This window comes from Monomorium pharaonis, chromosome 8 (assembly GCF_013373865.1).
Source record: "Monomorium pharaonis isolate MP-MQ-018 chromosome 8, ASM1337386v2, whole genome shotgun sequence".
NCBI lineage: Eukaryota > Metazoa > Arthropoda > Insecta > Hymenoptera > Formicidae > Monomorium > Monomorium pharaonis.
In genome coordinates this window covers 14,812,400-14,839,272 of record NC_050474.1, presented here as the reverse complement: position 1 = coordinate 14,839,272, position 26,873 = coordinate 14,812,400, and the positions used below count along the sequence as shown (strand labels likewise).

The following is a 26,873-nucleotide window of genomic DNA, read 5'->3' as shown; positions in this document are numbered from 1 at the left end:
CTAAGCCAGTATCGTAAACACCCACTGTAACAGAGATTCGCCAATGTGCCGTCTTGGGGTAAAACCGGATATCGGATATGACGTTTTCGATGGCGGTTTACTCTGTTTTCTTTTGACAGGTGACAGGTGACAGGTTAGATCGGCTAGGCTTTCTCTGTCAGTTATATCTATTTTTCTCTCTCATACTTCCGGTTATACCCCAAGCGACGGGAGCCAATCAGAAATCGTTAACGCATTGGCGAATCTCTGTTATATGGTTTGTTCGCGTCGCCATGCTCCGACATGCTCCTACTCACTCCAACGCATTCTAATAGGTTGGCGTCATCGGAATCAACGTATTGGAGTGCGTTGGGGTGAATAGGAGCATGTTGGGGCATGTGACGCGAACAGACCTATAGTATCTCTAGACCAGAACAGACAAAACGAACAAGGCTATAGTCTTATTACATATATGCTTCATGCCTGGTTCTAGTTTTCATCTTCATAATCCATTCTTTATGTCGATTCTAAACATTCGTGTATCATGATTCAAAATTGTCTGATATTTTAATATTTTTTTGTGTCGCTGTTGTATGTGTAAGCAATTAGACGCATGAGTTCAAAGAATAAACATTTATACAATATTAAGTGGGATAGATCTACTTTTTTCTCAAGGATGACCATACGACTCTATCTCTACTGCACGACGATATAACTCGAGCACACCGATGCTCCAAAAGCTATACGTCGAACATAAATAGAACCAACATTTGCGTTACTCGAATGACAAGTTTACTTAATTTCACACTTGAAAATATTTTACTGAATAGAAAGGAAAAATCACGAGAATGACGAGTGTGGCACGGAGGTTGCAAGAGATTTATTTTCCTGTAATTTCGCTTTGAATCGATTAATTGAGTGTATTTCGGCGCACATAGAAATGGCGGATACTATACTTATCATACATCTCGTATTCTTGTTGACATTGAGATTATGTGCAGGTATGAAGATAAAATGTTTGCAATTTATAGTGATATTCGATTCGATGTGTAGCTCCACACAAAAATATATTTCTATTTTAGTTAATTTAGTTAATTTTTTATAAAGTTGTGCATTTGTATCGCTTATAAGGGGAGACCCATGTATCTTGCAGATTGGGAAAATTCATTGTTCTGTCAAGAGACAGAATTTGATGTTTAAAAGTAACATTCAAGTGCTAATTAGGGTTGGAGTTATAAGTTATCAAAAGGTTAGAGTTATAAAGTTATATCTTTGTCTTTCTTGTTTAAGATTGAATGATTTTTTTCCCCGAGTATTTTTTTCCTATATTAATTTATTTTATGATTCTACACAATGTTTTTTAAATTTACTTATTTCAAAAATAATTGAATTACTTAAAAAAATAAAAATACATAGAATTGTTTTTAAATATATAATATTTAATAAACATTTGTGAACTCTTAAAAAGAGCACTTAGGCAGTAGACTAGACTATTAGACTAGACTGATTCTGTTTCTTTATGCTGTCTGAAATCGATTATTTGTTATAAAGTGTGTGATTATTTTAAAAGAGGATGGGTGAAATCATCAAAAAGAGGATGGAATTTTGATTCTACAAATGGAACCTTTTTTATGACTGTTTTATTATATTTTTGAATATATTGATTATATATCAAACATTATTTTCAAAATGGAATGATGGGAAAGTATTAAAAATTACATTTAAATTGTTCCATTTTTAGCACTAGTTGACCCAGGATCAACAATGTGGACATGGCAGATGTCTGATTTATTGTTGTTCTGGATATTTTCATGTGCTTGTGTATTGAATGTAAGTTTGATGAAAATGGGAAAGACTTTTAAAGTTCTATTTTGTAACTCTTGATAGCATTATATTATTATTGTACAAGTATTAAATATGATTAAACAAGTTACACAATAATGTAGCGTACAATGTCAAACATTATCATTAACAGCTAGGATAGAAGTACAGATTTTTGCACAATGCATAATTTATAACACATAAGAAAATAAACCAATCAGGGGCTTTTTCTATCCTAAGGAGAAAAATGGATGAGTCTAATTGATTGATTCTTTTATGTGTTGTGCATTATGCATTATACAAAAGTATGCCCCCAACATTGATCTGATGCTGTATGTGTGTATGCATGTGCGTGCGTGCATGTGTGTGTGTGTGTGTGTGTGTGTGTGTACATATAATAAATATATATATATATATAACAAAAAAAATTCTTGCATTATTCCTTTGTGTTTACATTTTAAAGTTAGTTGGACTCGATCTGTAATGTATAGATTTTCAGTACCAGCAATAAATATTAAATTTTAATAAAGACAATAAAGTAACAACAAAGTAACGAATCGTTACTTTTTTAGTAACCGTAACGAAATTTAATTACTTTTTTTAAAAACTAACGATAACGCTTTATGAAGTAACGTTTCTAACCCTGTTCGATTTTCTATTTTGTAGTTGCATTAATGACTGATAATAGCTGAAAAATCAGCAGAACTTTTATCAATAGGTATATAGGAAAAATATTTCACAGATTTTGAATGACTTAATTGGAGCCTTCAATAGAACATTATTAGTGTTGATATGTATTTCCAAGAAGTAAAAAACATTAAATCAATCATCTTTTAAAATATTGATTTTATATGGATTTTATGAACATTATAACATAATATTTTTATAAATGTTTTGAATTATTCTATAATATTCCTAAATATTATAATTATAGTGTGGAAATATTATTGTTAATGTTTTATTCAAACATTTTTCATAATAATACAATATTGATAATTACATATTTGGACGTTACATTATAAAATATTGTTATAATATTATATTAATGATATCTTGTTTACTGGGAAATTAGTACAAAAATTTAATATTATTAGTACACACACACACACATAATGTTTTTTATAGTAGTATTAATAATGTTTTCATCATGTGACATAATTTTAATTAGCATTATCACAAGAACAAAATAAAAACAGGTATTTTTCTAAATTTCCATGTTTTACATGTTATTTTGTATATGTAAAAATCAGTAAAAAACTAAATTTACATTTATAAAAATATTATTTAATTATACATGTTTTATCTTTTTATGGAACTGATTTGTAACAAATATGTATTCATAAACATCAAGTGTTCATTAATCATTATAAAGTGATAGTTCATGTACGATCCTTGAGGTCAAGTAACGTCAATGGCGGCTGACAATTAGATGGGTGATTGTTTTTCCAATTGTAAAAGTTAAGCAATGTTATAAATAAGGTGTAACTATTATAGGATTTAGGTGATTGCGGTATGTAGTACACCATTGTGGTGGAAGATTTTTGCAATGTGGATGCAAGTACTGAACGGCACTTGTATCCAAAAGATTTTCTAAAATATTTTTGTTTCTAATATTTTATATAGATATGTTTCAGAAATATTGTTGAAATCTTTCAGCAAGGTCGCATTTTGTTTGAAATAGTGGATATTGAAACATTACAGAAATGTTGTAGAAATGCAAAATTTCTGTGATATTATTGTAAAAGTAATATTTCAAATAAAATGTTTTAGAAATATTTACATGTCATGTTACATGTCAAGTGAGATTGGAGAAAGGAAGAAAAATGAGGAAAGAATAGTAGATTTTAGGCAGGTTTAAGTATGTTTGTTTGTATTGGGTTATATTATGTTTAATTAGGATAGGTAAAATTAGGTAAGATTAGTAAAGTTATCAAATATACAAAAAAGATAAGAATAATAAGAATTAGTGATGATGTAGTCCGAAGTGTCGACTTGACCCCAAAGTCTCCCCGCTGTGGGTCCAGTAGTTTCGGAGTTACGCCTTGAAGTAACTCCTTGTCAAAAACAAAAGTTACAAGGTTGCAGTTTGGAAGATACAGGGCAATCTGATGCAGAAAACGGCCAGGAAAAATTTGGAAATGGGCTGAATTGGTTCTGTGTCTTTTAGACTCTAAATCAGGATTGAAAAGAACTCTAAAGTTTAGAGTATCCCTAGTGCGTCCTGACACCCGCATCCCTTTTCAATCCTGATTCGCCACGTCTTCGTTCTAACAGTGGAGACAGTTTTGCATCGCGTCTGTTTATCCGAGGATAACTCTGTCACGCTTGGTTTTAAAACCGTTAAATGTCGAAGGTCTTATCCTTCTATGATCTTTACCACCCCGTGAGTGTGGATTGAACAACCACCCCTAACACCTTTTATAATCAGCCAGTCGCAGTTACGCCAAGCTATAGGTGATCGCTTCAAGGCACGACTTGCATTCGAGACTAAAAGATCCTTGTTCGAACACAAAGAGGCGATGAAAACAAGATGGCTGAAGAAAGAACAAGGATTTTTTTGGTTTCAAATGCAAGTCGTGCCCTGAAGCGATCACCTGTAACCTGGCGCAATTGCGACTTGTTGTCCGATTAAAGAAGTAGCAGGTAGAGGTTAAAAGGGGTAGATTTTGTGCGTGATCAGGAATACCAGAGGTAACCTGTACGGGTGCGGTTCGGTCTATTTCCGAATTTTTCGGACGCACTTGCGGGGGCTGATTAGTGTTAGCGGAGGTTGTTCAACTCACCCTCGCGGGATGGTAGAGGTCATAGAAGGATGGAACTTTCGACATTTAACGGTTTTAAAACCGAGCGGTGTTAGAAAGTTGTCCTCGGATAGACTGACGCAATGCAAAACACTGTCTCCACTGTTAGAACAAAGGGGTTGCGAATCAGGATTGAAAAGAAATGGGGGTGTCAGGGCGCACTAGGGACACTCTAAGGGACACTTACAGAATCTACTTAGTCCATTTCGGAATTTTTCCAGGCCGTTTTTAACATCAAATTGCCCTATACCTTCCAAACTGCAACCTTGTAACTTTTGTTTTTGACAGGGAATTACTTCGAAGGGCATAAATTCAAAACTACTGGACCCACAGCGGGGAGACTTTGCAGAAGTCAAGTTGACAATTCGGACTACGTCATATAAAAAAGTCAGATTTTTAGCTCAACTTTTACAAACTTGGCGCTATTTCAAACTTTTGTTTCTTTAATCTTGTCCAGTAGTTTATCTTAAGTTTTTATTCAAATTTTATCAAATATTTTGAAATTTAAATTTTTAATACTTTTCTATTATTCCATTTTGGAAATATTTGATTTAGATTTACCACATCCAAAAATATAAGAAAACATGCATTTAAAAAGGTTTTATCATTGGGATGATAGAAAATTCTATTATTTTACCCATCCTCCTTTTAAATCTTATAATTTCCACATTTTTATCCAGACTTTTAAAAATAGTATTATTACATAGTTTTATAAATTCAAACTCTATTAATAGTGAACTTTTCAAATTCGCAAGATTCCTAAATTTTAACTCTAGGCCGCAATTGAATTCACGTTGAAAACGTTATTGGCATTATTCTATCCTTGTTTACTAATTGCAAGATAGAACGATAAAAATGGAATGATACCAATAACGCTTTCAACATGAATCGAACCACAGCCCTCATATTCATACTTAAGATACAATATCCTTAAACTGTCATGATTTTGGTCAACAATTTTGATTAAAAATCACAATTTCTATACTATTATAATTTCTTAAAAAATAATAACTCTAATTTGGTGGATTTAACCTAACTGGCAATTTTTATTATGGGTATCGATTAAATTGTTGAGTACAATGTTTCGACCTCGATTAGGTCCTTTTTAAGTACAAATTGATAAAAATTTTCAAAGAAACATTGTAGTCAATGCACTTGTCGCCGCAAGTCATGGATTATACACTAGGTAAATGGATAAACAATTGAATAATAAACGAATAATTGAATAAAATATAATAGATTTGAAACTAAGTAAAGAACAATTAAAAATACACATGTTTCGTACATCGGATGTTAACAAGTCAAAATACAAAAAACAACATGTGAAAATTTGAATCAATATAAATTACAAATGTAAAAAAAACGAATATGGTGAGTCATTATATAAAATACAACGTATAAGAATTGGAGTCAATATAAATTAAAAGTGTAAAAAAAAGGGAAAAATATATTGATAGGTTTGCACAGTTCTGGATACAAAAAGAGACTGAGATGTAGCGGACGCGTGAAGGGTAAATAGACCAAGAATGATTATACAGATTTTATAATGTTATTGTATATGGGATTCAAGTTTTCTGTATTTTTTTGTAAGTTAAGATCATTAGTATTCTGTTTAATGAAAAACATTTCCGCTATTTTACGTTTTTTTTGTATGTTTCTCGTTATATAAGATCTTTGAAGAAGACCAATTAAATTGATCTGCTATACAAATCTATTATATTTTATTCAGGTATTCATTTATTATTCAATTGTTTGTCCATTTACGTAGTGCATGACTTGCGGCAACAAATGCATTGACCGCAATGTTTCTTTGAAAATTTTTATCAATTTATACTTGAAAAAGATCTAATCGAGATCGAAACGTTATACTTAACAATTTAATCCGTAATAAAAATTGTCAGTTGGGTTGAATCCACCAAATTGGAGTCATTACTTTTTTATTATTCATTACTGGCGACAACGAGTTTTACTTTTATTTTTTTTGTTGATCATAATTTCCATTATTTTTGTCAGTAAATACATTATGCTAAATTTTTGGGTTATTTTTATTTAATGCATTTTGGATTCTATTCACATATTTATACATATATAATTTTATATTACTTTTATATTAATTTTAATTTTTTTAGGTGAACGAGAGATTGCGTTACAGGACCAAGATATTTCTTTTGATGATGAGAAATTGGATTCACCTGAGCCTTTAGGTCATAATCTCGGTTTCAATACAATTGGTCAAAAACGTTTTAAGTGCCATTGTGACGATTCCGAATGTTCGCCGTCAAACGTTTGCAGCGGCGCAATCACTGTAAAAAAGTTTTTATATAAGAGTGTGCGAATCAAGTACTTACGACATCGAATTAAATAGAATCTTTAACAATAAATTTTAAAATCAAATCTGAACTTTTTATGAATCAAATCTCTTCGAATCTCGATTAAAACACAAATTAAATTTTGATCAAATTTTCTTAAATTTACATGTTTAATATTTAAAACTTTTATTAATGTTACACATTTTAATAAGTTGTAAATCGCCTATAACGGTCAAACATTGGATCTTAGTGATGGATATAATTCTTTTATTAAATTTAATTTTCTTAGCTTTTACAACTTATTGATATGTTTATAATATATTACGGTCGGTTAGAAGTAATGTATTAATATTGTTACACATTTTTTTAAATAAATAAAAGTTTAACTACTGCAAAACTTTTAGAAAGTAATGTTAAATGACAAAAAATGATATTTTATTTGCGCTTTGATTTCCGCGCTGATTCACATTACCCTTGTTTTCATCGATTTATATTTTTTTAAAATGATGAGTTAAGTGAAAATTTACAATAAATACTGGACAATAAGCAAGCAAGTATTAATCAGATATGTTAATAAATGTAAATAAGTGCGTGTGTAAAATTAATTCCCCAAATTAATAAATAAATTATAATTTTGTCTTGAATTTTTTAAATTTGAAACAAAAGAAAGTAATTGTTTTAAAAAATTCATTACAATAGTGAAAATTTTGAAAAATAGAGGGGAAACTAACTTCACGATTTTTGACACATTGAGATAAAATAGTTCTGATGACTGAGTAATTATGAAATAATTATGAAAATTTTGATACTCTTTAGCAAATCTTACGATTTTTATTTAAAAAATTTAAATTTTAAAGATTTTTTAAATTATGAATTCTGATTGAAAGCAATAGAAAGTTCCAAACGACAATCGATGAGACAAAAAAAAAGATGAAATGTGAACGTAGGTTTTGTAACCATTATTACAAAAATATAATGGAAGCGCGCAATTTCAAGTTTTGTTCTAAATTCCATAAATTCATGAAACCTGTGATATTAAAACAAATTTATGAAGGTAATTGTTTTCATATAAAGGGCCTAGCAGAATAAGCATGTAAAATTTATCCCCGCAGATATTGAATTTAAATTTATGCCATAAGTTCACATCAATGTGACATAAAATTTTCTTAAATAATAACTTAATATCTGCATTGTTTAGGAGATACGGAAGAGGAAAGAAAAACTTAAAAATTTTCAATTTTCTTGAAAACGGTCGATCGATTTTGATGAAAAAATATGTTATGAATATAAATGAGACAATTTTCCCCAATTTTTTTTAAATTTTGACAAAAAATAAGGATTAAAAAAATTTTTTAGAGGTTATGTTTTTGATTCACACCAACCATATTTAACATAAATTGACATATTTTTTCTCAATTTTTTAAAGTGATACAACCACTTGAATTTTTTCAACTAAAAATAAAGAAAAAAAATAAAAATTGCTCTAATGACGCTGCGCCATGATGCACTACTTTGGACACTCCCGTGAAGTTGGCACACCATATTTAAAAATTCAAAGTTTCTTTAGAGTTTTCGTATTCTTTCGAATAGTTCTAGAGTTCTTTGTAAGAATTTTCAAGAATTCCGTTGATTAAATATAAAAAAATTGAATTTAAAAATATGGTGCGCTAAGTTCACGCAGCGCACCGAATCGTAAAAATCAATTATTTCTTAGAAGTTCCGGCTTGGTTTACAATAATTCTACAATTCCTGATAGTTTATATCAATACTTCTACCGAATTAAATAAAAAAAATAATTAAAATATCTGAGGTGCTAATCTCTTGTGGCACTTAAAGTTAAAAAAAAGAACTTTTATTGTATTTTTCTGTCCTTGAGTATTTTGACGCATTTTGCGAAGAGTTCTGTTAAATAATTAATTAAAGTTAATTAATTGACGGAACTTTTTGCAAAATGCGTCAAAATAATCAGGAACTATAGAACTTTTTGAAAACTATAGAAAAATATAATAAAAGCTCTTTTTTTTTTTTAACTTGAAGTGCCACAGGAAGTTAACACTTTAGATTTTTTAATTATTATTTTTTAATAATTTGATAGAACTTTTGATATAAACTATCAGAAACTGTAGAACTATTGTAAACCAAGTTGGAATTTCTAAAAAATAGTTGATTTTTACGATTCGGTGCGCTGCGTGAGCATAGCGCACCATATCTTTAAATTCAATTTTTTAAATATTTAATCAACAAATTTCTTGAAATTTCTTACAGAGAACTCTAAAACTATTCAAAAGAATACTGGAACTCTAAAAATACTTTTGGATTTTTTAATATGGTGTGCCAAGTTTAAGGGAGTCCAAAGTAGTGCTCCAGAGCGATTTTTTTTTCACTGTTGTATTTTTGTTCATCACTTAAAAAATCGAAGAAAAATATATACAGAAGACATTTTAGGAAATATTTATGTTAAATATGGTTGGTGTGATTCAAAAACAAACCTCCAAAATTTTTTTGAAAAATTAAAATTTTATTTTTTGTCAAAAATTTATTTTAATTTTTTGGAAAATTATTTTATTAGTGTTTATAAAATTCTTTTCTTTCAAAATCAATCGATTAAGCCGTTTTCGAAAAAATTTAGATTTGACATTCGTCGTCACGCCCTCTAGGCGGCCGCCAGTAGAAGCAGAGGAAATAATTAAATTGTGTAGCTTGGATTGCAGCGATAGTTGTTTAAAAAATAATGGATGTTGGAACATTTTCTTCGCAGTCTAATCGATTGAATACACATAAGTGTATTGTTGAAGGTTGTAAAAGTAAATAAGGATTTAAATCTCTGGTTTTACGAAATTTCGAAGGCAAGAAAGAATGCTTTCTGGTGCACTTGTTTTTAAGAACGCTGATTATCTGTACACGATAAATTCTCTAATGCTGTTTTTCTGAAAATACAAATTTATTTCAATCTGATTTGAAATACTTATTCAATGTTTTTAAAATTTTTTTACATTTACCGGTAACAGCTAGTATAGCAGAGTAGCTATGATATGTTTATATTTTTTTGCTTAACTTGGCTTTACAAGTACACTGACAAGACAAAATTTTCGTCCACTTTTACATATTTTCTCATAAATTTTATGGGATTTCTCTCTCAATTGAGAGGTTTGTAAGCATAGAGCTTGTAAGCGCACAATGTTCTGTCGATTTTTCAGACATTCTTACATTTTATAATATTATTTCTAATATTATAAAATGTTTTATAGATTTTTTAAGACTCGTTTTCCTTCAACAAACCTTTTCTGGGAAGGATTTGTACTTGTCCAGTTGCAAATACTCAAAGCAATTAACATAATTGCTAATAACTGTATTGCTCTGTATAAACATAATGTGTTATAATACTTTGTCGGCGCAATGTTGGTTGTATATATATAGGCCACGTCTCAAATCCCAATTGACTTTTTTTCCCTCCATATCCTAAAACAATAGAGATATCAAGTTACTTATTTATTTAAGGAAATTTTATATTGATTTAAACTTATGGCATAAATTTGAACCCGATATCTGTCGGGGCAGGTTTTACATGCTTATTCCGCTAGGCCCTTTTTTAGTAGTTTTTAAGGTTTGGAAATAGTAGAAAAGTTTTAGAAATTAGCAAATGATAATGTCTGAGAAGTAGTACATACTTATACAAAATTGCAATAAATAAAACAATGATAAATTCGAATTGAACCATTTATGATTTCAAACTATCGAATCATTTGCACATCTCTTAGGGCAGATAGTTTCAATTTCTTAGTAAACTTATCAGTTAAGTAAGTATGTATCTATCTTTATTTTTTTTTAAATAAATAAAGACAGACACATATTTACTTGATAGGTTACCAAGAAGTTAAAACAACTAGCCTTTAAATTTACATTTATTTTTGTCACGTAAACAAATTTTTTTTTCTCTGTTTCAAAGTGTTGGAAGTCCAGAGTGAGAGAAACCGATGGCACAGAGTATGTCAATCGTGGTTGTTATGAAAAAGAAGAACACAAATTATTGATGTGTAATAGAGAAAACGGTCAAAATACAGAACAGCATAAAAAAAGAAATGTTAGAGAACTGTCAGGTGGTGCCCAGTTCTCTGTGGAATGTTGTCAAGCGGACCTTTGTAATGTTGGGCCATATCCGAAATTGGAAGATTATTATACAATTGGTAAGATAAAATAAATTATTTTTTTAACATGTTATCTAAAATAATTACAATTATTATATATTAAATAAGTATAATTAAATTATTTTAAATGTTATCTAAAAATCTATTTAAAAAATATTGTTTAAAATATCAAATAAATTTAATTTTAAAATAAACATTAAAGATGTAAAAAAGATTCATATGGAATTGTATAACACCGAAACGCATTACTAAAAAGAGTTTGTTAATAGTACATTGTGTAACAAGTCTGGAAAGTCAACTATTGCTCATGAGTGCGGAGAATGGATGCACGAACGGATAATAGCTAAACCGCATGAATTGCACATATATTTTTTGTTACAAGTGCATAGAAAATGATGAAAATGAGAACGGGGATAAAAGACGGAAAGTTTGAAATAAAAAAACTTTAGTTTTATAATAAATAAATTATTATACTTATTGTTAGATAGCAAATTGTGGAGAAGCGACAATTTACTCCATGAAGTGGAGAACAACATAAATGATCAATTTTTAATTAAATAAAACCTTATGAAAGGTAAAACACCAAACTAATTCTTAAATATTGATCAATAAATGAGATCTAAAATTGGAATTATCAATGATTAATTATTGACCTACAAGCGAACGTATCTCGAGCAAATATTGCTTTAAAACATAAAGCAGCTTTTCTTAAATATATACCAACTGTTGTACTCGTTAAATTGTCATTTTTACATCAATTGTATCCCTTTGCATTTAAAAGCTATTTTTCCATATTTACTCAATATTTGCTTAATTATATAGAATTTGTGATCACTAGACATCGGATTATATATATTTGCATATTTACATATGCAAAATGCATATAATAGGATGTTTGTAGCATTTTACATTTAATAATACTTTTTTCATTTAAAGTGCATATTTCTGTATAAAACGCTAAACTTTTACAAATATAGAAATTTAAAATGCGCACCGACTGGTGGGTATGACCAAGGTCTGTTGATGGATAAATGGTACACCAAAAAGAAAGAGTTAGCAAATTATTCGGTTTAGCAAATTGTATCTAAAGACAAACTTAAGACAATCAAAGCTATATCAGATTAGAGATGGAGATTGAATTAGAATTTGACCAATTAAAACAAAGTTAAAGAATATTGGTTTTGTTTCTAATTGGTTACATTTCAATTTAATCCCAATATCAATCTCTAGTCTGATACGGGCTTAATTAAAAATCAAACTATAAATGCCAGCCAAAGAATAATAATAAAAAAGTAGATGTTCTAATTCGTATAAACATCTACTTTATAGTTGGCGCATTTTGTATATATAATACCCGATAACCGTTTCTGCTGTGACAAATGTTGGCAACAGATTCTGTTGCCAAAAAGGCGACAAATGAGAAATATTTTGTCATTGCAAACACTGTTAGCAGATATTCAGCAAATATTTAGTAACGTCTGTCATCAGAATACATGACAAAATAATAGTGAACTGCGAGCAGATTTATATTAAAAGTATTGATGACAGATTGACGACAAACACCAAAGTGCAAACAATGTCAGCAAATTGCCTGTAGAAATACAACAACATTTGTGTGTCAAAGTACGCGACAGATTGATACCAAAAACGCAGCAGATCTGTCGAAATGTCAAATTGGCAATAAAAAGTGCGGTACCGTCGATAGACGGTCTATTCTCTCGGGAGTAAAATACAGTCAACTCGCTACATAAAGACCACTCGCGGCACGACTAAGGTAAGCAAAAATTTTCTTCCTTTATATCGCAGGTATATCATCTATTCTAGGTGCAATTAATTTTATTAAATTTCTTGTAATTAAATGTCACTCTAAAAGAATAAAAATGCTAACAGTTTTGTATCATAAAAGTATAATGTGGTGGTCCTCCGCCACATCGGACATCTTCATAGGCGCAGTGAAGGAAGGTAATTTTTGCTTACCTTAGTCGCGCTGCGAGTGGTCTTTATGTAGAGAGTTGGTTGCATTTTACTTCCGAGAGAGTAGGCCACCTATCGACGGTGCCGCGCTTTTTATTGCCAATTTGATATTCGACAGATCTGCTGCGTTTCTGGTAATCTGTCGCGTACTTTGATGCACAAATGTTGTTGCAGTTCTACAGGCAATTTGCTGATATTGTTTGCACTTTGGTGTTTGTCGTCAATCTGTCATCAATACTTTCAATAAATCTGCTCACAGTTCACTATTATTTTGTCATGTATTCTGATGACAGACGTTGCTAAATATTTACTGAATATCTGTTAACAGTGTTTGCAATGACAAGATATGTTTCTCATTTGTCGCCTTTTTGGCAACAGAATCTGTTGCCAACATTCGTCACAGTAGAAATGATTATCGGGGTATATATATATCATTACTTTTGTAGAGAAAAAAAAGTCTGATTTTATAGTTAAATCTAAATTGTTTTGTATTATATATGTATATTAATTAGTTTGAATTTGATAATATATATTACTTAGGTTAAACCATCCAAAGGTATATATCAGGTATTAGATTAAATTTGATCAAAAGTTTTATCTTGGATTTTTTTTCTTAAAGGAAAACCACACACTTGGCGCTTGTTTTTTTCCTTTTTTAAAATGGTAATTTAGTTTAAATATTACGCATTTTGTAGTGTTTATAGACCACTTAGGTTGAATTTTTCTGTAAAATATAGAAATATAAATATGAAAATGGCACAAAATAGAAATAAAATAACCTAACCTCTAAAGCAAATTGCATCTACATTGTAACAATCTTCCATCACAATGATGCAATATTTTGCAATTATTCTCCAAAATAGTACATTATTGTTCTATTTTAGATTGCAACAACAATAAAATGTTCACTTTTTCAAACACTGCAATGGCATATTATAGCAACATTGTAATACAATAGATTTTATAATAATAGTTTGCTGTATTTACTTAACAATATAAAAATAAATAATTAATGTATAACAAAAAATATTGCACACAAAATTAAAATTATATAATACAATTATAATAAATGCAAAATTTATTATAATATGTAACTAATCGATACATACAATCCATAAATTAATTGTTATAAACACATTTCATATACAAATATATGTGTGAGTGTGTGTGTGTGTGTGTGCGTGCGTGCGTGCGTGCGTGCGTGTGGGTATACTAGCTATGCCCTGCCACGCGTTGCTGTAGCTTTCTATGCTATTCTTATGCTGTTTTTTTCAAATTTTCTTTGCTTTCGTTGTTTAACTTTCAAGAGCCTTGCTTTACTGTTGCTTTTTTAATTTTATTTTTGAATAAGCATTTATCTATTTTTAATAAATCTAATATTCATTCATTCACGTACTTCTAACTTTTTTTTCTAAAAGCTGTCATGGATTTAGAAATCCATTCAAAAGACAGTTTTAAATAAGTTTTTTTTTCCAATAAAATAACAGCCATATTTATTTTTCTTATTATCTTAATTTAAACACAATAGAAACATTCTTCGCCTCTCCCGGTCTCTCCCCGTCTTTCCCGGTCTTTCCCCGTCTCTCCCGGTCTCTCCCGTCTCTCCCCGTCTCTCCTGGTCTCTCCCCGTCTCTCCCGGTCTCTCCTCGTCTCTCCCGATCTCTCCCCGCCTCTCCCGGTATCTCCCCGTTTCTCCCGGTCTCTCCCGTCTCCCGGTCTCTCCCCGTCTCTCCCGGTCTCTCCTCGTCTTCCCGGTCTCTTCCGGTCTCTCCCCGTCTCTCCTGATCTCTCCTCGCCTCTCCCGGTCTCTCCCTGTCTTTCCCGGTCTCTCCCCGTCTTTTTCGGTCTCTCCCCGTCTCAATGTGTTAAAATTTCAATAATATTAATGAAAAACTATTTTTTACACTTAAATTATGGCCATCATTTTTGAAACACCGATATATCCAAAATCAAACCCCATAAGAACACTCCGTTTTCGAATGCAACATTGTGTCAAAATTTCAAATCCTGCCATTGATTCTAAATTGTCATATACACGCTAAAAGAAACATTCTCAAATTAAAGGCCTGCATTTATGAAACGACCAGTAATAAATCTAACATTTATTTATTCACGTACTTCTAACTAAATTCAATACGTTGTGTCAAAATTACAAAAAAATCATTTAAAAAATATTGTTTAAAATTAAATTATGGCCATCATTTTTGAAACACGTATTTCCAAAATCAGACCCCATAAGAACACTCCCGGTTACAAATGCAACGTTGTGTCAAAATTTCAAAGCAATCGGTGAATAACTTACGGAGATCTTAGATGAGGAACAAACATTTTACATTTTTATTTATATAGAAGATATATATATATATATGTATATATATATATATATACATATATATATATACACAGGGTGTCTGGTATTTTTTTATGGGATGTTTATGAGCAGGTAGAGTGCATGAAACTGAATAGAAAAGTACCTTACCGTTTTTCCATTTTTGCAATAGTTAACAAGTTAGTGACTTGTAAAATTTTCTGTATTAGCCCGGCCTACCGGCAAATGCAAGCGCGCCGAGCGCCCGGCCGCCCCTTCCCAGCGCTTGAACCTTGAGATTGCTAGGCGCGCGGGGGTATTGTTACAACAAGCGACAATGGCTACGCACAAGCGACGCGTAACGCTAAATTCTCCCTTCGAGTTATGATAATTCCTTATCTTTTTTAATGAAAATAAAATTTTTTAACGACAAAAAGTATGTGTGTACGTGTACATACATGTGTACAAAAAATATCAGTTGTAATGTTTAAAGAAGTGATTACTAAATTTATTTTTTTAATAAATAACGATTATTTTTAATAAAAAATATTTTTTTGATGATAGTCTTAAACGTCGTAAACTGTCATTATAAATTTTAAAAGAAGCTGTTATCATATGCTCGAAACACAATTTATGCTTCTTCAAAAAACATTAGAAAATTTTATCGATTAAAATGGAAATGACAACCAAATAAAATGTTTGTTTCAACTTTATATTCTTAATTAAAAATTAAATAACCAGGATATTTATATTTTTAATAAAATTAATCCTTGTGATAGACTTACAATACACGGAAAAAAACTTTATGATAAAAATTACTATGGTAAGTAGTAAACGCGGGCCAAGGAGGAATTATGAAAGTTTTTATTATGTTTTTCATCAAATTACGACAATATTTACACTACTTATATGATATAATTCTCTGAAATTTTTTCTTACAGTTTGTGGTTACTATCATAAATAATAAATCATACATAATTTTACTATAAAATTTTCTTCGTGTAAATTTACGAATATATGAATTTATTAAATGTTTGAAATGATTCTAGTTAAAAAAAATCAATTATTCATTTTTAATATTTTTTTTAAATATTTATTTTATCTTTAATGATTGAAAAGAGTATTCTGTTGATAATAAACACCACACTTTACATAAAACAAATAATGTTTAACATTTTCGCGTATGTACACACACACACACACACACACACACACACACACACACACACACACACACACACAAATACCAAAAGTTTCTTGAATTAAGGAATAATCATTTTCCTGTTACAAAGTGATTATTCTTTAGCTCGTGTATGTATGTACCCCCCCCCCACACACACATTACATACTAAAATTTTCTTTAATTAAATAAATATTGTTTATAAGTTTTCAAACGTTTAATGAATTCATACATTTGTAAATTTACGGAGAAAATTTTATAGTAACATTATGTATGATTTATTATTTATGATAGTAACCACGAACTGTAAGAAGAAATTTCAGAGAATTATATCATATAAGTAGTGTAAATATTGTCGTAATTTGATGAAAAACATAATAAAAATTTTCATAATTTTTCCTTGGCCCGCGTTTACTACTTACCATAATAATTTTTATCATAAAGTTTTTTCCGTGTATTATAAGTCTCTCACAAGAATTAATTTTATTAAAAATATAAATATCCTAGTTATTTAATTTTTAATATAAAGTTGAAACAAACATTTTATTTGGTCGTCATTTCCATTTTAATCAATAAAATTTTCTAATGTTTTTTGAAGAAGCATAAATTTTGTTTTGAACATATGATAACAGCTTCTTTTAAAATTTATAATGACAGTTTACGACGTTTAAGACTATAATCAAAAAAATATTTTTTATTAAAAATAATCGTTATTTATTAAAAAAATAAATTTAGTAATCACTTCTTTAAGCATTACAACTAATATTTTTTGTACACGTACACATACTTTTTGTCGTTAAAAAATTTTATTTTCATTAAGAAAGGTAAGGGAACTATCATAACTCAAAGGGAGAATTTAGCGTCGTTTGTTCGTAGCCATTGTCGCTTGTTGTAACAATTCCGCCCGCGCGCCTAGCAATCTCAAGATTCAAGCGCTGAGGAGGAGCGGCCGCCGCGGTCGGGCGCTCGGCGCGCTTGCATTTGCCGGTAGGCCGGGCTAATACAGAAAATTTTACAAGTCACTAACTTGTTAACTATTGCGAAAATGAAAAAACGGTAAGGTTCCTGTTCAGTTTCATGCGCTCTACCTGCTCATAAACATCCCATAAAAAAATACCAGACACCCTGTATATATAATAAATTATTTGTATAAAAACTCTCATGTGAAAATAGTTAACTTTTTGCACAAAAAAGTGATACGAAAAGAAAAACTTTTGACTCATATCGAACAAAATAGTAATTTTTTTTACTTGTACAATGCTTTCAGATGCTGACAATGAATATTATGTAATAAAATTAACATTTGCGGTTCTTGGATTACTGATTGGTTTGCTCATTGTTGGGGGAATTATGCTTAGTCTACTATCGCATCTAATACGAAGAAAACCAATAATCCCACGTCGGAACAAACTTATTTTAGATTCCGAAGTTGAATCTTCCATGTTACATTTCTCTTTTTCCTCACCTATGTCGTCCGCTACTAATCATCCACACGAACTTAGAGCAACAGCTGCTGGTGATAGTACGCTTAAGGTACGTATTGTTACATATATGTTACATATTTATCACACAATAAGCAACACAAATACAAGGTATTCCTCTACTTCTGAATTTTTTAAAACTTTTTTTTAAACTTACGACCGACATACTATTGACTAAAAATAAATCAACAAATATATATCATAATAAAGCTTGATTATATACTTGTCAACTTGTGATTAATTACTAATAAATTAAATATTGATTTTATAATACTAAATTATAGAAGTTATATTTAAAAAAATTTACAGTAATATTCTGTAATACTGCATTATTTTTTAATCACTGAGGTTATTAAATCTGTGTTTAAGCTACACATTAATTTTATAATAGTAAATATTATATTAAAAATAATACAACTTACAACAATACATCTTAACTGTTCAGAAAAGTACTGTTAAATTTTTGAAACGATGCACTTACTCGTTTGAGTGAAATAATTGATAAGATAAAAAAAGTTTACAATAATCGAAGTAATACAGCACATAAGTGTGGTAAATGTGTGCTAGTGATATAACATGAATTTCAAATTGTGATATTTAGTTATCTAAGGGTGGTATAATAGTGAAAAATGTTTATTCTTAATTAAAAAAAAAAATTATTTTAGTAATGAAGATAGTACTTTATAGCCGAATTTTTTCTTTTATTCACCATTATTAACTTTAGAGTAGGCAACAAAATGGTCATTTGAATATTTTTTTTTACTTGAACTGCTGTACCACTTGTTGTGCCAGGTTAATTCGATTATTAACTTACTAACTATATTGTATAGTTACTTATAATTTTGTAGGAATACTTAGATGGGCGAAGTTTAACCAGTGGTTCTGGTTCTGGATTACCGTTGTTAGTACAAAGAACTTTAGCTAAACAAGTAGCTTTAGTAGAGTGTCTCGGTAATGGCAGCAGTGGAGGATTCGGTGGAGAAGTGTGGAGAGGAGTTTGGCATGGCGAAAATGTAGCTGTAAAAATCTATTTTTCGCGAGATGAGGCTGCATGGACTCGAGAAACCGAGGTCTATTCTCAACTGTTACCGTCCAGACACGACAATATTTTAGGTTATATCGGTAGCGACATGACTAGTAGAGCCAGTTGTACCCAACTTTGGCTGGTGATGCAATACCATCCTCTCGGTTCGCTCTTTGATCACCTCAATCGATCACCCCATCCATTGACACCTCATCAAACACTCAATATTTCTCTGAGTATTGCCAATGGCTTGCTTTATCTTCATACGGAAATTCATGGCACTAAGGGAAAACCAGCTATGGCCCATCGTAATATCAAATCGAAGAACATTCTGGTCAAAACCAATGGTGGTTGCGTAATTGCCGATTTTGCGTTGGCAGTTACACAAGATCGTTTATTAGCGGACAGAGTCGATTTACGACAAGGAACAAAACGCTATATGAGTCCTGAATTTCTTGAACAAACGTTAGTGCTTTCTTTAAAACAATATAAGTTGACGAAATCTACAATGGTTTTTGCATTTTCAGGGTAAACGTTGAATGTTTAGAAAGCTTTAGACGGGCTGATATCTACAGTATGGGACTGATTCTATGGGAAGTCTGTCGCAGATGCATAAGTAATGGTGTAGCCTTAGAATACGCAATGCCATACAGCGAATGGTTATCGAGCAGCAATCAAGAACCTTCCATAGAAGAAATGCGTAAATTGGTTTCATTAGACCAGCGGAGGCCGCCACTTCCTAATAGGTGGCATTCTGATCCGGTAAATTTTTTTTTTTTTTTTTTTTTTTTTTATTTCCTATCAAGGCGAAAAACATTTTCCAGTCGTATCACATAATGTAAGAACCAACACACAGGCGCACGCACACGCGCGCGCACGCACGCACGCACGCACGCATACACACACACACACACACACACACACACACACACACACACACACAAATCATAAACGTATTCTTATGGCGTTTTCGACTGTAGCTAGGTTAATCTCAGGTTCTTTTGCTCTAGAACTGGCCAATCACACTTATTCCATTTCTTCAGAAAAATGGCTGTGATTGGCCTTATGACGTCATTAATCGCTCCCAGTAGGCCTATTCTCTAACTTCTTAACGACAATATTACTAGCTAGAGGTATCGTTGCGCAGATATTTTATATGGTAAAAAAGCTGCGCAACGACAGTATAACGATACCGACAGCTCTTAACGAGTTACAGAATAGGCCTACAGGGGTGCTATTCCGTAACCACTTACCGACAACTATCGATGTCGTTAAGTGTCTTCGCGCACGTATTTTGATATATGAAAAAATATGCGCAACGACACTTAACGACATCGATAGTTGTCGGTAAATGGTTATGGAATAGCAGCCAGTAGGCCTATTCTGTAACTCGTTAAGAGCTGTCGGTATCGTTATACTGTCGTTGCGCAGCTTTTTTATCATATAAAATATCTGCGCAACGATACCTCTAGCTAGTAATATTGTCGTTAAGAAGTTAGAGAATAGGCCTACAGTAGTGCGATTCTGTAACTCGTTAAGAGGTATCGGTATGGTTATACAGTTGTCGTGCAGATATTTTATATGGTAAAAAAGCTGCGCAACGACAATATAACGATACCGACACCTCTTAACGAGTTACAGAATCGCACTACAGAGCGATTAACCCAGGCCGATCGAAAAACGATATTAGACAAGATATATCAAATTTTACATATAAATAAGATAAATATTTATTTATATCAAATTTTAAGAATAAATTTATGATTAATATATAGGTTTTTCTAAATTTTTTCAATTTTTAACCATATAGTTTTTTAAAATCTTTGTTCCTGGTAAAACATGATTTGATCTATCAAAAATTTATTTGCAAAAAGATTTCTTTCTGGCCTATTTTGGAGATGAAGAATAGGATTCTTCACAAAAAATCAACACGTTTGTTAAGTTTTTTCTCTTAATACAAATCATCCAATAAAATGAAAATATATACATTATCTTCCACAAAAATTAAGATAGCAAGTTTTTTCTGAGTTTATTTTGAAAGTCAACATAAAAGTTATATTTAAAAAATTATTACACAAAATACCAGACTTAAATGAGATGACTTAGAATTTTATTGATATTCAGGAAAATTTTTAGAATTTTATTTTTATTATTTATATATATTTAATTTATATTTAAATTTTTCTTTCTGACAAAATTGTTTATTTTTTCTTGGTTGTTTTTTTAAAATCATTTTTTCTTAATTATTTTTCTGTATCATTTTAAGGGGATCTTAAAGTGCTTGTCAAACTTGATCGAAGTCAATAATGTAAAGTCATTCGTGTATATAATTAACAAGATTTTGTATGTATTTCTTTTGCAGATTCAAAAATCCTTTTCCAGAATTAAAGTATCCGTATTAATATCATCATATGAACTGGATTTTATACCGAGAATAAAATATTTTTCAGACTGCTCTTTTTCTAACCTATATCTGAATTATAAAAAGTTCATCTTTTTTTTAGACTTTTAATCTTAATTTGAATTGCACGATATTGTTCGTATATGTTATCCCTAGAGGAATACGGTTTCATTTTGTACATATATATCGTAGATTTTGTATACTAAGCAAATGTTGTCATCAAGTGACAGCTCTACGTACCAAAAAAAATTTTTTTTGTTTTTGATATTAAATCTATTATATTCTCCTAGATTTTGGTGCGTACTTTAATTTTGTAAAAGTTTTGCAATTCTATAAAGCCAATTAAAAGATTAGTTTAATGAAAAAAATGACTTTAAGATTTCTTTAAGGGGGGAAATACTTTTAGGTGGATAAAAATGAGTCAATTTTTATGAATTTTTTAAAAGAGAGAACAGTTTGTCTTACATTTTTGAAACTTCAGATATTATTTATTGTTACTTTTAACTATCAAATTTTTTTATTATGAAATATTAAAAAATGACGGAGATATGATACTAGTCGGGAAGGTTGTGACGCGAGTTGTCAAACAATGGAACTTCTAGTCTCTGCTGTATTGGTCTGAAACAAAAGACGTAAAAACTTTTTTATTATTAACATTTATACGGTGTGCGTGAATCTAAAACGTGAAAAAAATTGAAAATTGAAGAAAGCGTACGCTTAACAAAAATTTGAATTTTATAGAAAATTTTGAAATCAAAATTTTTTTTTAACGCGTCCGCTCTCTTCAATTTTCAATTTTTTTTCATTTTTTTAAGTTTACGCACACCATATGAATATTAATAATAAAAAATTTTTTACATCTTGTCTTTCAAATCAATACAGCAGAGCCTAAAAGTTCTATCGTTTAACAACTCGCGTCACAACCTTTTCGACAAACAGTGCCATATCTCTGCTTATATTTGCTTAATATTTCATAATAAAAAATGTGATAATTATAAATAACAATAAATAATACTTAAAATTTCAAAAATGTATGACAAACCGTACTCTTTCAAAAAAAATCATAAAAATTTACTCATTTTCACTCGCCTAAAGGTATTTTCCCACTTAAGCTGATGTTATGTGTTTAATCCGTTTAAATTCTGTACTTCCGATAAACTAAATCCATATATTGTAATGAAGAGATCATTATATGCCATTCAGAGTTATTCTCTTTTAAGACTTTTCCAAATTCAAGTAAAGGTTTTCTTTGTGATTACATGATTATATAAAGAAACATAAAAAAATATAATAAAATAAATTAATATTAAAGCTGCATAAAAAATTTTCTAATCTTGCTTAAAATTTAGAATAAAATTCTTAGAATATCCGAGAATTCTCAGGGAATTCTTTTACAGAATTTGAGTGAAAGACCATTAAAAGATATAAATCAATGAAGTTATATGATTCCTGTTTACTTTTTTATGCTGGATTATCTACTAAGGAGATATGATCAAAAAATCAAAGAATGCTTTTATCTAGTCCATTTATTTCTAAAAATTGTATAAAATATTATTTAAAACAAAACTGATATTGTATTAAAACTTTAAACCAATTAACTGTATTTATTTCTAAGTTTCTAAATTTCTAAGGAAATAAAAGTTTAAGTTAGTGTTTTACACATGTCAATTCAACAATATATCTCATATTACAATACTTTTTAAAATACTTTAATATACATAAAAAGTATATGAATAATTATGAAGCAAACCTTTTTGTATGATCTTGTAAAAATTTAACTTTATTCACTGTGTAGTTTTTCATATAAAAGTACCTAAAAACTGATGACAGTACATTTATGAATTAAAGAAATATAACGGAAAATATAGTACTATATCATTGAAAAAAAAAAAAGATTTAAAATGATTACAAAGATATTAATAAAAGAACTGTTATTGTAAGGTCCCAGGTGTAAGTAAACATTAAAATATGCAACGATATGTAAACATTGAAACATCGTAGATTGTCTATCTAATAGTCACGTCCGATATTTTTAAAATTACGAATATGCACAACAATGTATAAAATATTATTAACAATTATAAAAAAGAAATTCATTATTTTTACGCAGTTAAAATCCATTAGTAATGTCATATAAATTCAAATATATGCTAAAATTTTAATAATTGTTATGTTCTCAATAACATGAGTTATTTTTTTATTGAAATCTGTATTGATCATATCATCATTAAGAGATACAATTAATTAGACCAAGTTCAAATTGTTTACTGCATATTACATTATGAATAATTGAATGCTTCTTTCAGACATTGGCTGGAATGGGAAAGCTAATGCGTGAGTGTTGGCATGGGAAACCAGCAGCCAGGCTCCCTATTCTTAGGGTAAAGAAAACTCTCATTAAATTAGCAGCTAGTGATTCACGTGTTCATTTACCCCTTGACTGACCAGTATTCATCTTACCAAGCTCTCTTTTATTCATCTATTTATTACTATGGTTGCTACACTAACTTGTCATATACATTATAAATTTCATTATCATTATCATCATTCATGCGTTATCAGATAGTTATATCATGAAAATAAAGAAATATCGTATATTGACATATCGAAGTAACGATGGTAATAACTTTGTTAACGTAATTTGGCATATGAAATTTATTGCCTTATGTTCCATTATCTCATTCTGGAACAATAGTAATATTAAGTATATAATTTCGTAGCATAAAGTCGAATTAAGGAATACTTTTATTTCAACAGAATTTGAATATTTTGATTATTCAAAATTTATTAAAAAATGGCTATCACAAAGAACGTAATTAAACATTGACAATTTAATAGAATTGTGAAAATAATAGTATAATTTTTCTAAGCGATTAATTTTAGACATTTTATTTAATAAGAGATACTTTACTACACAATATTAAATTATTTCATTACTTTAGATGCTTTTTAAAATGACTGGTTCGGTTTAGTCTTAGCTAGTACATGTACAAAAAAATTAACAATCGAATCGGTGATAATATAAAAAATATAATGTTTCCAGTAAATTCCTTCTAAAAATGCCAGATACTGAAACATTCGTTTAAGGATTCCTTAAGTATTGACTGCTTGAACAAATAATCAAAAAAGATTTATAAATAGATAGTATATTTCTATTATTAGAATTATCATAAATATCACATGTCTTTCTCATAAAATTATAATATCGGCGCAAGTTACAGATAAAAGTAATTGATAAGAAAAGATAAAGAGCATGTAAGAGATTATCACAAACGTCCTGTATAATACTTAGAATATAAATATTAAGAATTGCTTTTTTGTTCGATGTTTATGTACAAAGATAATTATGTATGAAATAATTGAGGATTAATTGTTAAAGAATGCACAAAGGATGTGTAATTCATGCGGCATATAATGTAATCAGATGTAATACAATCATTATATGTACAAAGATCGATATCTAACGCATACTGTATATTGACTCAACACAAATTACGACGTCGCAATGTAAAAAATACACTACTTTATTAATTATTCTTTAGAGGTAATAACAATAACTTTTCTAACAAAGCGCTATTACTTGAACTTTAATTACCAATGCATTGTTTGAAAAATTGCTGGAGATGCGACGGATCGTTGGTATGCAGTAAAATTATAAATGTATATCTTTGTATTAATGGTTCTAATTCGACAGGATATTCGAGAAGTCGGGAAAATAAATTTAATGCATACTTCCAATATTAACGGACGATATAAGATTGTATCTCCGACAATCTAAACTCTTTGAGACTCCTACAACTGACGTCCTATTTTTTCTATTGCTTTGAAACTTCTTGCAATAATGGGTAACTTTATGATCGTTTGTATCTTCTTCCTTTTTGTCTTTTTCTTTCCATGTTGTGTTTCATTGTGAGTTTTAAAGCCTTGTCTTATAAAAAAATGTGATTGTGACAATTAACCATGTAATTCAGAATATTCAAAATGTTATCACAGTTCTCTGGTAGTATTTTAAAGAAAACATTTTAATGAAAATTTAAAATAAGTTGAGTATGTTTTATTCAATCAGAGCTAATTTTAGTGCTTAAAAATATTTTTGCATAAATTTTATAATTTTTAACAGTAAAATATTACAAAATACTAAAAGACAAAATACTTTAGAAAATTCTTGAAAGGACAACAATATAATGGATAATATTCTCGAATATCATAGTTTAAGATAAAACAATTCTCATTGTTTTTAATATCTTTATTTTTTATAACGTTTATTTTTTTAACAAAAACTATTAGAGATAAAAGCATTATCATTTTATTAATAAGAATAAAACATTAATATGTTTGTAAAACTGAACAATAATTTATACTGAATGTAAAATAGCTTTTGTACTAATTTTAATACTTTATCGACAAAGTAATTAAATATTTTTTAAGGTCAGAATTAGCAGCTTAAAAACTAAAAAAACTATCATTCCTATTTGCCATTTCAAGAGCTAAAATCAATCCCATTTTCTTCATTCTTTATGAATAAATATTACAAAATGTGATTTTACAAAAATCAAAAAAAGAGTAAAAAATTTAAAACTAGTAAGTAAATTAAGCTAAGTGTGCGCGCGAAATCGTTTGCCGACGGTAACCGTGTGCGCTAGAGGCCGGAACCGCTCAGAATTGAGCGCGGAGAACGTGTTGCGCGAATCCGCGGACTCGCTGGAGGAGGCACAAACACAAATGAACGAAGGCAGGAATTTTCTGTTTCACACTTGTAAGCACCATTTATTTTTCAAATACACTTTACTATAAATTTCTCGCGAATCACGGAGAACGCGAGCATGCGGGAGCGACGGGCCAATCCCAAACGAACGGAAATCTTCGTTTCGAACGGTCGTCTTTTCTGCCTTTAAATTGCGCGACGGATATCTTGCCGGGCGCGTGTCAGGGCGCCCCAACGGGACGGATATCTTGAGCGCGAACGAGACCGCAGGGCTGATCGCGAGGCAGACGTTCGATCGCGAACGCGAGATCACCGTCGGTTCCCGCAAAGTCGCAATGAACACCGCGCACTCGCGAGTCGCGAGACTTCCACAATACAATGAACGATGTCGTTTGATAATTGAGACGAGGGATACTCCGAGTAATGAACGTTAGGTTTTCCGAAAATGCAAGAAAACCTAGAGAGAACTGAAAGAGGCTTGGCGGGCAAGAGCAGGCGCAAGACTGACTCAACTTCGCGCCGAAAATTGGTAACGCGCCTTACTCTCCCTTGATATTCGTTGTTAGGAGGAGAATATCGGGGAAGAGCAAGCAGCCGATCGGCCCGGTACTTCACGCGATCACGGCGTGTACGGGTGACGTCCACGGGTCCACGCTCCGGCTCGGCGAGATGAGATGATGAATTCCCGACAACATCTCACGACGGGAAACAAGAAATATTTATGTATTGTTAACAGTCGAATCTC

At 30.3% G+C, this 26,873-nt stretch overlaps 1 protein-coding gene and 1 long non-coding RNA gene across 3 annotated transcripts; both read left to right on the top strand.

The window, feature by feature from the left end:
• Positions 1-439: 439 nt before the first annotated feature.
• On the top strand, positions 440-25,882 carry LOC105832840 (activin receptor type-1). 2 transcript variants are annotated; one of them, XM_036291271.1, is made up of 8 exons: positions 440-980; positions 1,133-1,228; positions 6,731-7,964; positions 10,857-11,094; positions 17,785-18,050; positions 18,847-19,487; positions 19,550-19,784; positions 23,730-23,867. In XM_036291271.1, exons 3-8 carry the CDS (start codon positions 7,959-7,961, stop codon positions 23,865-23,867), a joined length of 1,524 nt encoding a protein of 507 aa, XP_036147164.1. In that variant the 5' UTR covers positions 440-980; positions 1,133-1,228; positions 6,731-7,958. The 2 variants fall into 2 exon arrangements, with proteins under 2 accessions (XP_036147164.1, XP_036147163.1); XM_036291270.1 differs by lacking the exon at positions 1,133-1,228 and having other exon boundaries at positions 445-980; positions 6,731-6,906; positions 23,730-25,882.
• LOC114255622 lies at positions 3,050-6,298 on the top strand. The gene is made up of 2 exons (XR_003626849.2): positions 3,050-4,443; positions 4,890-6,298. It is a non-coding gene; the product is annotated as an uncharacterized LOC114255622 (long non-coding RNA).
• Positions 25,883-26,873: the final 991 nt, after the last annotated feature.

Excerpts from the sequence above, each read along its gene's own strand:
- LOC105832840 (XM_036291270.1), top strand. The coding sequence starts at position 920 with ATGGCGGATACTATACTTATCATACATCTCGTATTCTTGTTGACATTG. Across the intron at positions 6,907-10,856 it reads TTTGCAGCGGCGCAATCACT|TGTTGGAAGTCCAGAGTGAG; the intron begins GTAAAAAAGTTT and ends TCTGTTTCAAAG. Across the intron at positions 18,051-18,846 it reads CTGGTGATAGTACGCTTAAG|GAATACTTAGATGGGCGAAG; the intron begins GTACGTATTGTT and ends ATAATTTTGTAG.